We start from the raw sequence: 14,442 nt of genomic DNA, 5'->3' as shown, positions 1-14,442 counted from the left end.
GCTAGGGAATTAAATAATCATAATAATTGAAAAAAAGACAAAATTATCATTATTTTCAGATGCTGATGGTACAAAGGAAAAATTTAACAAAAGCAATTTTAAAATTACTAACCAAAAATTCAGCAATATAGCCAATCACTAAATAAATATACAAAAATGAATGGTTTTTCTAGCTACAGATAATAGCTGGTTAGAATATCTAATGGAAGAAAAAATATTCACAATTAAAGTTTTAAAATATATATCTAGGCAAAACTTAACAAGAATGTACCAGACCTATATCAGGAAAAGTATAAAGCTCCCAAGGACCAGAAAAGACAAATAATTGAATAGGATGATGCAATTTTTTAAGGTTATCAATTTGCTCAGAATCAATCTACCAATACAATACACTCCCAATTAAGGAGGGGAGAGCATAGCTCAGTGGTAGAGCGCATGCTTAGCATGCACGAAGTCCTGGGTTTAATCCCCAGTCCCTCTGTTAAAAAAAAAAAAAATTAAGTTAATAACCCTAATTAGCTTCACCCCCCCCCAAAATAAAAAAAACAATATACTCCCAATTAAAAGCCCAGTAACTTACACTTCAATAAAAATTATTTTTAATATCCCAATAATATCTTAAAATTTTATCAAATAGTTGTAAAATTCATAAACATGGGAGAATAAATATGGAAGAGTATTCTGGAATATTAAGAAAGAAACAGAGTAATCGGAGGTACCACCCCTACCAAATGGATGCCGTTGAAGGGGATCAGCATACACCCCCCCGCATATGCCATTTGGCACGTGGATTAAGGACACTGAGAGTCAGCAGACGCAGAAAGACACCTTCTCGAAGCTTCCCTCATTTAACTAAGGGCAGGAACTTCTGAGAAATGAAGACTGCCAGCAATCCTTTCTCCAGGAGTACTTCTATGGCCACAAAGACGACACAAGGTCAGTATCAAGATGGTCCTGCACAAACTTTGCAAAATAAACTGTATCTTCCATGAGTTTCCCCTTACGTTTACCTTCCCACAATTTACCACCTCTAGAAGCACGAAACTCTTTCCCTTTGTCTCATCAATGCTACACGTATTTATTTCACTTTGTTAACATGGAACACAGGACTCCATGTCTGACTGCATCTTTGGGGTTTTCATGTCATTTCTGTGAGCAACCCCACCCACTCCCAACTGCAGTATGCATATTAAACCTTTTTCTCCTGTTCATCTGTCTTTTGTCAGTTCAATCTGCAGGTCCAGCTCATTTTTAATGTTGTTCAAATCTTCTATAATCTTATCAGCCTTCTACCTATATACCGTATCAACTATGGAATGAGGGGAATTAAAATCCCCAACTATTATTGCTGAATTATCTGTTTTTTCTTTTAATTCTGTCAGTTTTTGCCTCCTGTTACAATTCTTCTCCTAAAATCTATTTTGTCTGATATTAGCATAGCTGCTCGTGCTCTCTTATTGCTGTTTGTGTATCTTTGTCCATTATTTTACTTTGACAGCTTGATGGAGATATAATTTACAAATCACTCAACTCATCCATTAAGGCGTGCAGTTCAGTGATTTTTGGTACATTACCTTATTGACTTTTAAAATTGTAGTAAGATATATTTAACATAAAATTTGCCATTTTAGCCATCTTTAAGTGTACAGTTCAGTAGCATTAATTGCATTCAAAACGTTGTGCAATCTTCACCACTATTTCCAAAACTTTTTCATCACTCCAACCAGAAACTCTGTAATTATTAAGCAACAACTTTCCATTCCACCCTCTCCCTGACCCTTGTCATGTATAATCTACTTTCTGTCTCTATGAGTTTGCTTATTCTAGATATTTCATATAAGTGGATTCATACACTATTTGTCCTTTTGTATCTCACTTATTTAACTTAAAATAATGTTTTCAAGGTTCATCCTCGTTGTGGCAAGTGTCAGATCTTCACCTCCTTCTATGACTGAATAATACGCCTTTGCATGTATACACTACATTCTGTTTATCCACTCATTCATTGACGGACAATTGCATTGTTTCCACCTTTTGGTTTTTGTGAATAATGCTGCAGTGAACATTGGTATACAAATATGTGTCCGAGCCCCTGTTTTCAATTCCTCTGATATATACCTTGAGCTTTCAGCATTTGACCATGATGTGTCTGAGTGTAGAACTTCTTTCAATCTCTGAGGGTTTATTAAGCTTCTTGGGTAGGTAATGTTTTTCGTATTATTTGGGACGTTTTCAGCCACTATATAGTCAACATTTTTCTGCTCTTCTCCCTCCTTTCCTTCTGTTACTTCCATTGCACACATGCTGGTGTGCCCAGTGGTGTCCCACAGTTCTCTAAGGCTCTGCTCATTTTTCTTCATTTTTGTTCCTCTCTCCTCAGATTGCATAATCTCTATTTAAGTTAGTTCTCTGATTCTGCCATCTTGCAGTTCACACCGACTGTTGGGCCCCTCTAGTGAATGATTGTTCGGTTCACCTTTGATGTTCCCCCCAGAACAGTCTTTCTCATTTTTTGCAATATAAATAGGATGGGAAATTGCCAAATCTTCAGTTTCGGTTCCTTTTCTAACACGTACCTCAAAACTCTTCCAGCCTCTACTCATCAGCCAGTTGTAAGGCCACCTTCACAATTTTAGATGTTTGTCAGAGCAGTGCCCTGATTCCTGGTACCAGTCTCTGTCTGTTTGCTGGGACTGTCACTGACAAGGTACCACAGTCTGGGTGGATGAAATAAACAGGCATTTTTTTTTCACAGCTCCGGAGGTGAGATGTCCAAGGTCAGGGTGTTGCCCAGGTTGGTTTCTTCTGAGGCCTCTCTCCTCCACTTGCAGGTGATTGTCTTCTCCCTGTGTCTTCACAACGTCTTCCCACTATACAAGTCTTTGTCCAGATTTCCTCTTCTTGTGAGGATACCGGTCATCTTGGATTAAGGCCCATCCTAAAGGCCTCATCCTAACTTAGTTACCTCATTAAAGACCCTTTCTCCAAATACAATCACATTATGAGGTGCTGGAAGTTAGGACTTCAACACAGGAGTTTTGCAGGGGCACAGTTCCGCACATAACATCCTTCTTGGCATGAAACCTGCATCCTGTGGGCAAGCTGGTGTGAACTCTCTCACGTGCATCTGCACAGAAGGAATAAATTTCAACATTTAGAGAACAGAGAGTGTAGGAGACAGTAAAGGTGAGAGAGATTAACCAGGATAGAAGAAGGAAACCAGAAATGTGGGCTGTCCAGAAGTCAAACAAAATATTTCAAGGAGGGAGTGGTCAACTGCCTTGAATATTGCTAAGAACTCATTTTAGAAGATAATTTCTATTTCTTAGCTTATTGAGGCATAATTAATATACAAAAATGCATATATTTAATGTATACACTTTGATGAGTTGGACATACGCTTACACTTGTGATACCATCACCACAACCATGGTAATAAACATACTCCTCATCTCCAATTTCTTGTGTCCCCTTGCTTTTGTGTGTGTGCGTGCGTGTGTGGTAAGAACACTTAACATAAGATTTACCATCTTAAGGTTTTAAGTGCACACCACATTGCTAGCCATAGGCACAATGTTGTAACGTTATAGATCTCTAGAATGTATTCACCCTGCACTCTTGAAACTGTATACCCAGACGCCAACAGCTCTCCATTTCCCCCACGCCTCTTCCCTAGAAATTGCCAAACTGCTTATTTAAGTCTACTTTAGACGCCTCATATAGGCAGAACCACACAGGACCTGTCCTTCTATTCCTGACTTACTTAGCGTAACGTCTTCCAGGTCCACCCATGTTGTCACCGATGGTAGGATTTCCTTAATTTTTAAGTCTGTATAATATTTGACTGGGTGCACATCCCACATTTTCTTTGTCTGTTGATGCACATTTGGGACGTTTGTACCTCTTGGCTGTTGTGAATCGTGCTGCCGTAAACATAGGAGTGCAGATCTCTCTTTAAGATCCTGATTTCAATTCTTTTGAATATATACCCAGGAGTGGGACTGCTGGATTACATGGTAGTTCTACTTTTAATGTTTTGAGGAACCTCCATACTGTTTTCCACAGAGGCTGTGCCGTTTTACGTTTTTACATTCTGATGAGACCATGCAGCATGAGGAGGGACTAGTGATGAGGGGAAGAGAGGGCATCATGAAAACAGCAAGATTCCCAAACAGGGAGGAGGTGTGGGAGACAGATCACCAGTGGAAAGACTGACCATTAACAGGAGAAAAGCCACTTCCTGCTCTTTACCAGGTTTTACAGGATGAATGCTGTTCTAGGAAGGGTTGTATATTGAGTGGTGGGATATGGAAGAAATTCCCCATCTCATGACTTCTTTTTCTAAAGTAAAAGGGAAAACCATTGGCTGAGAGAGAGACAGAGAGACAGAGAGAGAGAAAACAAAGTAGTCATCATGGAGAGTGAAAAGTAAGCCTTCTAGAACATGGGGATAGGATAAGCAATTTAATAATGTTTGATGATAGTTAATTTTTTTGAGGTTTAAGGATATGAATTATTTTTAAAGACAACTCAATTTTTATTTTATTTTCATTTTGTGGTGGGAGGTAGTTAGGTTAATTTATTTCTTTAATGGAGGTACTGGGGATTGAATCCAGGACCTCAGGCATGCTAGGCAGGCACTCTACCACTGAGCTATACCCTCCCCCTTAAGATCGTGAATTTAAAGAAAGCCTATCAACCTGAAAGCCAGTTCTGTGTGGCCAGGAAAGAGGAAAATACTGAAAATTGCTCTAAAGAGAGGAGGTTTAGTAATTGTCGCAGCTTCTTATTTACATATATGATCATTTAAAGTGTATAGGTGTATTGTAATCTGTGACAGCATTAAAGAAAATAGATAGTTTACAGAAGTTGGAAAGAAGTGAGGCAAAGAAGTGGGAGGTGAGGCTTGTCAGCATCCTTAAGTAGGCTGAGGAGCTCATGTACTTTTCTGAAACTTGAAAATTTAAAGTGCTTGTATTACTGAAATCATGTGGATTACCATGAGAGAAAAGGAAAGACCAGGAGGAAATAGTTTAAATTATCTAAATCTTCCTCTATCATAAGACAAGTGAGTATACAAAGTCAAAAATTGATAAAACAATCAGTGATAGGGGCATTTTAACTTGTAAATGTGGAGACAATCACCAGGGGAAATGAAAACAGGAAGTTAAATGTGATAGCCTGTGAAGAACTCCTGCTTTTCATTACGGGCCCTTTCGTATGATTTGATTTTTTTTTTTTCATCACAAATGTATGCATTACGTACTTTAAAAAAATCAAAACAAAAACTGTCTGGATGTGAAGACCCGAGTCAGGGAGCCACCTTTGATAGAACTAGGTCGTTTTTATGAAGGTGACGTTTATTTGTAGCCCTTTCCATACCGTCTTAGCTGTCTTGATATTTTGTTTTCTCCCAATAGCAAAGGGGTTCACTGCTCTCCTGCCCCTGGCTTCCTCCAGCTCCACTAAGGAAGTCACCTCTCCAGTTGTTTTCTACTTCTCAGCTCTGCTCATCACAAAATCAGCCTATTCTTGGTCCCATTCTCAAAATGACTTCTTGACTCATGGTGAAACTCAGGAATAATCGAATCACTGAAATTCCTTTCCTCCTCTTGTTCCCATCTCTGCCCAAATATTATTTTATGTGTGATCTCACTTAGGGAGGTGAGATAGACTTTTATATATATGCTTTTGTTTTGTTGGTTTTTGATCTTAGAAACAGAAAGGTGAGTCAACTAGGCTTTTCATAGTGTGTTACCATTACCATTCACACAAAGTACCTCGTGTGATTTTATCCCCTTTATTTCCATCCCCCACTTCTATTCTCCAACATCCTCAAGAATTTTTATTTTAATTAGTAAGCTCAAAGGAATCAATCTGTATTGACAGACTGTCAAGGCACTGGGATTGGTGGGGGGAGATCATTTGGGATTGTACGAGAAAGAGGCCCTTACCAAGGGACCAGGTTATACTATTTTATAGGGTTCATTTCATTCTTTTACATGAATCAGTAGTCATTATTCACCAGGGCTGGAATCAGGATGGATCTGAAATAGCTGCTGAGATGTTTTCTTTTTATTTCTTATCATTACTTACTATTTTCTTGTTGTTTAATGTCTCCTTAATGTGATTTAAACAGGGACTGGCACAACACCCCAAGCATATGGGTCCTTAATATTTTCCTGCGATGATAACGATGATGTGGGACGTCAGCAGGCGTAAGGATGGATGACTTACCACACACCCTTAATTTACATTCTTACAGCACAGACGAGACTCAGCAAGTTACTTTGACTATTTAATTTGCTTTATCAGCATGTTGCATACAGGATAAACAAATCTGTAGCTGACACTTAACTACAATTACTATTTCCACTGTAATTAACTGGTGTCCACCATTACATAACCTACACAACACAAGGCATCTACTTCCCAGAAGTGCAGCACACTGTTTTCTAGTTCTTGTATCTCATTTATTCAACAAATTTTTTTTCGATGATAAAAAACACTGGCATTAACACTCATCAGAAGCTCATTACTTAATGCAAACAATGATTTTCTAGATGGGGGGGAACTATGGATCTTTCTATACATTAGGGCACATTTTGCAACATATTTCCCAATTTTCTTCCCATAAGTATGAAATTTCTAAAGAAAAAAATGATGAAATATATTGAATTGAAAATCTTAAAGGCAGAAACTAGCTAGCTTGTTTTTTCCCACTATATTTTCTTCTGTACTTTTAAATAGTCTGGACTTTATCTTCATATTGTTTTATAGAACTCATACATCTGTATTTTTCTTGTATTTGTGCCATTAGGTCTAAAAGAGGCCTACTTTCTTTAACCTTTTAAAAAAAATACTCATTTTTGCAAAGTCTCTACTAGATTCAAACAACCTGGAAGCAAGATCCTGTTTGACTTCATCCAAGTATATTTTTCAGTAAGTTCAGTGTCTTGCTCATAAATATTGCTTTTAAAAAGGAAGAAACGCCAACTTTTTCTTTCTGTAGTTTTTAATATTTGATTTTAAATAACTTTAAAAAAGGTTAAGTATAGACGTAGCTGCCCTCCAAAAATTTCTCACCTTCACGACTTGCAATCCCTAGTCGGAACCAGCAGGAACAAGCCTGCTGCAAGGCTGTGAAATACAGAAAAGAACAATAAGAGAAAGAAAAAGGAAGGAGTACGCGCTATATTACACTCACTTAAGACAAAACTAGGGAAGCTGATTTTTTTGAGTGAAAATAACGTGACATATTTTGTGATGCAGATATTCAATTTTATGTTATTAAACAATCCTACTTATGTAATATGAAGCAAAGCCTGACCCCTGGCTCTGCGGCTTGCTGAGACCTTGGTCAAGGCACCGACGTTGCCACGTCTGTGAAAGGTAAAAAACATCTACGCCACGAGGGGCTGTTTAGCCGACGAACCGAAAGAGGCTGACTCGGCACGCGTGTGACTCTCGCCGACGTCTCCCCCGTGAACGGGCGAAGCTAGGATCTCCGGGACTCGGGCGGGCTGCAGTTTGAACCTTATTCACAGGCTGCCCCCGTCGGGCAGGTTGACAGCTGGGCCCCGGGCACTACTGTCCTGTCTCAGGGGGTGAAAGCAGCCAAGCTCAAGCCGGCACCGCAGCGCCCAGGGCGCGCCCAGAGGACAGGCGGAGAGACCCAACCGGCCGGCCACGAGGGCTCCACATTCTCCAACGCGCAGCGTATTCAGCGCCTGCTCTGTGCGGCGGCAGAGAACGTCGTACGTTCAGAGCCGACGTCAAGGAGCGCCGTCCCAGAACACGATCTCATCCCCAGGAAGCTGAAAACAAGGCCGGAGCCCCCAGAGGTCAACAGACCACCCCCTCGGCCGCCATGGCGGAGCCCGGCTTCCGGCGCGCCCTGCGGCTGGCCGTACCGCGAGCCCTGCAGCACGACGGGGGCGGGGCCTCGGCCGTAAAGCAGCGCCCGGAAGCACTTGGGTCTGAGCGGCCCCGCGCCCTTGCAGGTTGTCGGGCGCGGGGGTCATGGCCGGCCCGGTGCGGGGCGGTGGGGTCCGGGCCCTGGGCCTGCTACGGGCCCTGCCCCGTGTGAGCCTGGCCAACCTGCAGCCGAACCCGGGCTCCAGGAAACCGGTAAGTGGCTGAGGGCGGTGCGGGGTCGCGGGTCCGGAGGCACTGGGGGAACGCGGGGTCCTTAACTGACGCGGGAGAAGCTGCCCACGCGGTTCCAATTGGCAGTAAGGTTCCTGTTTAGGAGCATAATTACGTTAAGTAGGCCGGGAGACCGAAGCTGCAGGAATTACCAATGACTGTGTCTTTCAAAACGAAGTCCTTTTCCAGTGTGCCTTAACCTTTGTGGGAAAGATTGATTACGTTAGGTGTCTGTTCTGCCAGTCACCAAACACGGCTAGAAAAGGTGTCAGTGGACAGACTGTCGTTTTAAAAATAAACTCGTTGTAGGGAGGATATAGCTCAGTGGTAGAGTTCACGCTTAGCATGCATGAGGTCCTGGGTTCAATCCCCAGAACCTCCATTAAAAATAAATAAATAAGCCTAATTAGCCCCCAATAAATAATTCACTGCTTTCATGAAATGACAGGAAGTAAATTAAGAAAGGTATTTTCTTTATAAATTCACATTTAAATAAAATACTGTATGTGGGTAACAATGGCGTAGTTACAATTAAGTCCAAAATAAATGCGCTTGAATCTCATGTAAACTTGGCTTGTTCTGGATGTTTAATTCCAGGATTTGTGTCACTTCCAGCCTACCAAAGAATCCTTTTTCTCATCTCGTCCTTGGAACTTTGCCTTTGAAACACATCCTGGGCTTTGGTTGCAAGAACTAGCTCCATCTTCAAGGGAAAAGTTGCAAATGTAGAGTGTTTGGACTTTTTAGAGCAGCTAGAATGGTGCCCTGCATGTAGTGGTGTTAGCTGGTACTGGTCGGTTGGGTTGAATGAAGGGCCTAATGAAAAGAAACAGCTCAAAGGTGAAATACAGTTTAAAAAGATGCGTCTGTAGCTCATAAAACATTTCTTTCCTTGTAGGAAAGACGACCAAGAGGTCGGAGAAGAGGTCGAAAATGTGGCAGAGGCCACAAGGGAGAACGGCAGAGAGGAACTCTGCCCCGACTGGGCTTTGAGGGAGGCCAGACCCCGTTTTACCTTCGAATCCCAAAATACGGGTTTAATGAAGGACACAGGTAAGTTCGTTTTGCTTTTTTTTTTTTTTTTTTCGCTTTGCTTCTTAGCATAAAAATCCCTACTTTTTACTGAGAATCATCTTCAAATAGCTTGGTAGAAGTTTAAATCCACTTTGAAGCAAACTTTGCTACTGTTTCTCTGGAACATTTTCAGTAGTGAAATTTAGCATGGATTAGTAGGAGAAAAAGCCAGGCGTTGCACTCAGACGTGCAAGGTGGAGCCGATAGTGCCGGCTCTCAGGGTTGTCTAGAGCAGTAATATATATATAAAAGTCTGGCCCAATGTAGTTGCCCAATAAAAGGTAATTGCCATTACTTTGAGTTTCATTTATAATGTAATTCAGATAGTGGGTTAAATTTTCCACATATTTGTTTATTTGTGTAAATGAGTGAAATAAATGCTTCCAGAGGCAAATACTGGTTTTTTTTTCATTGTCAAAAATCAAGGAATATTACATGTTTATGCTGTCCTCAGGATCTTTTTTAAGCCATCTAAATTGATAGAGGAAAACACAGGACAGAGCTTTGAGTTAATTTGAAGATCCTACAGGAAGGTAGGCCTGACTGAGTTTTCCACCTGTTACTTTTAGCTTCAGACGCCAGTATCAGCCTTTGAGTCTCAGTAGACTGCAGTATCTTATTGATTTGGGTCGAGTTGATCCTACACAACCTATTGACTTAACCCAGCTTGTCAATGGAAGAGGTGTGACCGTCCAGCCATCTAAAAGGGATTATGGCGTCCAGCTGGTGGAGGAGGTAAGCCTGCATTCGGTTTTTTGGAGTTAAAACACAGACGGCGTTCTGACTTCCGTATAATCAACACTGTGCCTCCTTTGTTTTTATCCCCTTTGATTTGTCGTGACCGTCATGTAGTGGCGACTGTTATACTGGGTTGTGGTTTTGGAAAGCCGCACGCTGTCTTGGGGGCCGGGGTGGGGGGGCTCCGCTCCCATGTGTCTGTTCCGCTTGCTCCCTTGCTCTCCCTTTGGTTCTCTGTTTGAACGTCATCCTACTAGGAAGATCTTTTTGACGTTCTTTATAAAGGAGCACTCTCACCCGCATAACCCGACTGCCTTACTTTGGCAAAGGCTTCTTTGAATGTATGAACACCTGACGTTCATTACCAATGCATTTGAGTGTCATTGTCTTCCTCAATGTGATGTCAGTTCTTTGAGAGCAAGTGCTTTGATTCATTGCTGTATTTTCAATATTGGAAATATTAGCTCATGATAGTCACTCAGTATTTATGGAAGAAAGGAATAAATCAAATCTAGTTCTCATTGTAGTGAAGATGTTTTCTATTTATAGAAATTGGCCAGGAGTTTCATAAGCAAATAAAAGTGCATTGTTAAGCAGCACCTGTTTCTTGTATGTCAGTAATACAATAAAGCTGTGTAAGTGACTGCATGTCCACCAGGGGGCAGCATATGTTTACAGGAAGACCGTTTCGATTCCTTTGAAAAAGTAAATGTGGATAAAAGCTTTCTGAATAAAATGATTTGAAGGGAGAATACCAAATACACGAGTAAGCCTCAGTGCTCTGCTTTGGGTGTATAAGGAATACACATGTAGATCAACATGTGGAAAAGCCCACGACCTCACCAGGCATCAGACTGTACATCCAGCAGCTTTCGGGTTGTGTCTGTTAAACCGGCAGAAGCCATTCTGCGGTCTGCCCCAGGGCAGTGGTTGAGTGCAGTCACACGTCACCTACAGCCCTGTAAACTGGGTAAACTTTTCTGGATTTCAGATTTGCGGTAAATCATGGGTAGTGACTGTTTTGATCTTTCAGTGCAAAATTACCAATTTGGGAATATATGTTCTCAAGGAAGAACAAAATGAAAGAAACCTAATTAAAGAAATTGTAAATACGCTTCTTAGTGTACTGGAGTACTGGAATCAACCCCGGTGCCCAAGGGGAGGGAAACGGTTAAGTCATCTATGGAGCAGTAATTAGAAATCTCAAATGCTACGGCAAGACCTTGTTTTATTGATCAGAGGTCCCACTGACTGTGAAAATGCCCACCAGTGTCACAGGTGGGGAATGTGAGAGAATGTGTCTTGGAACTGATGGCATGTTTTGAAGTTGGAAGCCAGCTTGCTTCAGGCACACCAAAGTAGCAGATTTGTATCACTGCAAAAAGAACAGTGACCATCTCTTTATTTTTGCCAGACTCTGTTTTGAAATTAGAGTAAAATATGACATATCTTAACTCAAGTGACCAAGGACAGGACTTTAAGCAGTTCAGTGCTACATTTGTATTTCTGCCGTCCTCTCCGCCTCCTTCCTTAGAGGGCCTGACCCTTTGACGCTCAAATGCCGTTGTCAGATGTTTTGTTTCTCGCCGGTTCTAGCTTGCTGATCACCCTCTTTGACCATCTCTTGGCCTCTGGCTTACGCGTGGGTAAAGAATGTGTGTTTTTGTCTGTATCACACCGCGTGCTGTTGTGGCAGGAATGCAGGCACCAGGAGTAGACTCCCTGGCTCTGTGATCTTGGGCAAGTTGCCTAACCTCTCTGTGCGTCAGTGTCGCCATCTGTGCTGTTGGTGTGGCGATAATTCTGTTGGTTGAGGGTTGTTTGCGGATTAACTAGTCTCCTGTTAGTGAAGCAGTGGGAAGGAGTGCTTATGCTGGTGTCCGCTGAGAACATACAATGGAAATCTAGCCATCCCTGCTCATAGGAAGTGAAGATTGGTAAAACAAGCTGGCCTAAAAAAGGGTGAAAGAATTTGATGTTGTTTGGTGGGACCTCAAAGCAGAGGTATTTAAAGTAGGAATAGCTGTTACCTTGTAGGCACTTTGGGGAGAAACAGTGTAGAAGGCAGCCCGCCCGAACTGACCCCCTTGTAGGCGAGTGGTCTGCTCACAGGCCTTGTGTTGACGTGTGACAGGGCGCTGACACCTTTAAGGCGAAGGTTAACATTGAAGTGCAGCTGGCCTCGGAGCTCGCCATCGCTGCAATTGAGAAGAACGGAGGCGTGGTCACCACCGCCTTCTACGACCCCAGGAGCCTGGGTAAGCTCGTCCCCAGGCGCTCGCTCCCCTCAGGGCCTCGTGCTGACCGCCCAGCCAGGGTTTGAACGGCCTCACGGCTCCCTGACTTGCTGTCCAGGCAGCTCGGTTTCCTGTTTTAGGATGTTCTGCTTGCGGTGTGGCTGGTGGGGCTCTGTCTTTTCGTGTCCCTCAGCCAGTATGTCACAAAAAGGGAAACGTGGGGCTTAAACACGGTACTTCCCATGTTTGGAAATTCACTAATTGTTGGTAACCCAGGAGTAACTGACTTTCAAGATGCAGATTTTTGAAAACCAAGCATTTCCATTTGCTTAAGACAAGCCTGTTTAATAAAGAAAAAAGTTCTTGGAATTAAGTTCTCACCTTGAAAATATTTAAAAATTAATAGTTGAAGTATATCATTATTAGAAGAAAATCATTATGCACGTAGCCAATGTTTGCAACTTTTTTCACTTAAACATTTGTTTTTTAGAAATCCTGTGCAAACCTATTCCATTCTTTCTCCGAGGACAACCGATTCCAAAGCGCATGCTCCCCCCCGAGGCGCTGGTGCCCTACTACACTGACGCGAAGAACCGCGGCTACTTGGCGGACCCTGCCGGGTTTCCCGAAGCAAGACTTGAGCTCGCCAAGAAGTACGGTTACGTTTTACCTGATATCACCAAAGATGAACTCTTCAGAATGCTCAGTGCTCGAAAGGATCCACGGCAGATTTTCTTCGGTCTTGCTCCTGGCTGGGTGGTGAGCGTGGCAGACAGGAAGCTCCTCAAGCCCACAGATGAGGATCTGCTCCAGTACCACAGCTCCTGAGCCCGCGTGGCGGGGCGTGGGGGCGCGGCGGGGCGGGCCCCTCGGCGGGTGCTGCTGTTCTCTGCGGCAGCGTGCATCTTCCTCTGTTTCATCTAAATTGAAATAAAAATGCAGTAAGCAGGCACTGCATAGAGGAGCTGGATCTGTGTGCGTCCTCAGAGACACAGGCTCCCTGGCTCTCTGTCCAAGGACGCGTGTAACTCTCAGAAAATTTCCAGTCGAGTTTTTCATCGTCTTTTCCTCCAGGTCTTGTCTCATCATTGCTGCAGGTCCGAGGGAACGAGCGGGGCGGGGGGTGGGGCGGCGCTGCTGGGGCGAGGTCAGAGGCCGCTGATGAGCTGGTGAGCCTCCCAGGGTCCAGACAGTAAGCCTTCAACTCGGGACCATTCAGAGGTGGGATGTGGGTTTAAGGTTCAAGACTGGTGAAGAGCTTGTAAATAGTTCGGTATCTGCTAGCAAAATAGAGACAAAAATTCCAAGCAAATTCAGTTTCTCAACTCTGGTGAGTCGACAAAAACGATCAAGCCATCAGCGAGGAAGGCAGATGTTCTAATTCTGACGGATGTGATTTGACCTTGGAAACCTTTGTCTTTCAGTCCTTGTAAATGATTTTGAAAAAATGTTCAATGATCATATAAGCCATAAAAACAGTTGGTCATGTGAAAATTAAACCTGATTAACATGAAAGGCTCAGCAGTCAGTAAGCTCATTAGCTTTGTGAGGATCTGTTGTGGCCAAACCGTACGAAAGCTTAATTTGTCTCAATGCAGTTGAATCTTGAATAATTCATGATAATTCTTCTACAGTAGAAATAAAGTAATTGCTGTCTGTTTATTAAAATAAAAAAATTAAAAACCTGAGCAGTACAGTTAACTTATCTACCTCATACATTGCTGACCTAAGTTTCAATTTATTTTATTTTTCAATTATGTATGTATTTTTTGTTGACGTATAGTCAGCTTACAGTGTTGTATCAGTGTCTCGTGTGCAGCGCAGCGCTTCAGTCCTGCGTGAGCACGCACGTGCTCGCTTTCACCCTCCTTCACCAGGTGACTGCGGGGAACTGAGCGTAGTCCCCTGTGCTGCACAGTGTGAACTTGCTGTCTGTCCGTTTGATACGCAGTGGTCAGTGTCTGCACCTCTCAGACTCCCAGTCCGTCCCTTCCCACTTCCTTCCCCCACTGGTAACTGTAAGTTTGTTTTCTGTGTCTGAATCTATTTTGTAAATAAGTTCGTTTGTCCTTTTTTTTTTTTTTTTTTTTTGATTCCACGTATAAGTGACATCATATGGTATTTTTCTTTCTCTTTCTGACTTACTTCACTTAGAATGACGATCTCCAGGTCCATCACGTTGCTGCAAATGGCATTATCTTACTATTATGGCTGAGGAGTAGTCCACTGTATAAATATACCACAA

General features: G+C 42.5%; 1 protein-coding gene across 1 annotated transcript; it reads left to right on the top strand.

The window, feature by feature from the left end:
* Positions 1-7,943: 7,943 nt before the first annotated feature.
* Positions 7,944-13,885, top strand: MRPL15 (mitochondrial ribosomal protein L15). The gene is made up of 5 exons (XM_006191046.3): positions 7,944-8,130; positions 9,047-9,201; positions 9,792-9,957; positions 12,095-12,218; positions 12,688-13,885. The coding sequence occupies exons 1-5, from the start codon at positions 8,023-8,025 to the stop codon at positions 13,023-13,025; spliced, it is 891 nt and encodes a 296-aa protein (XP_006191108.1). The 5' UTR covers positions 7,944-8,022; the 3' UTR covers positions 13,026-13,885.
* The last annotated feature ends 557 nt before the right edge of the window (positions 13,886-14,442 follow it).

Source organism: Camelus ferus, chromosome 29 (assembly GCF_009834535.1).
Source record: "Camelus ferus isolate YT-003-E chromosome 29, BCGSAC_Cfer_1.0, whole genome shotgun sequence".
NCBI classification, from domain to species: Eukaryota; Metazoa; Chordata; class Mammalia; order Artiodactyla; family Camelidae; genus Camelus; species Camelus ferus.
Note: the sequence above shows the minus strand (reverse complement) of the source record. Positions and strands in the feature narration are given on the sequence as shown.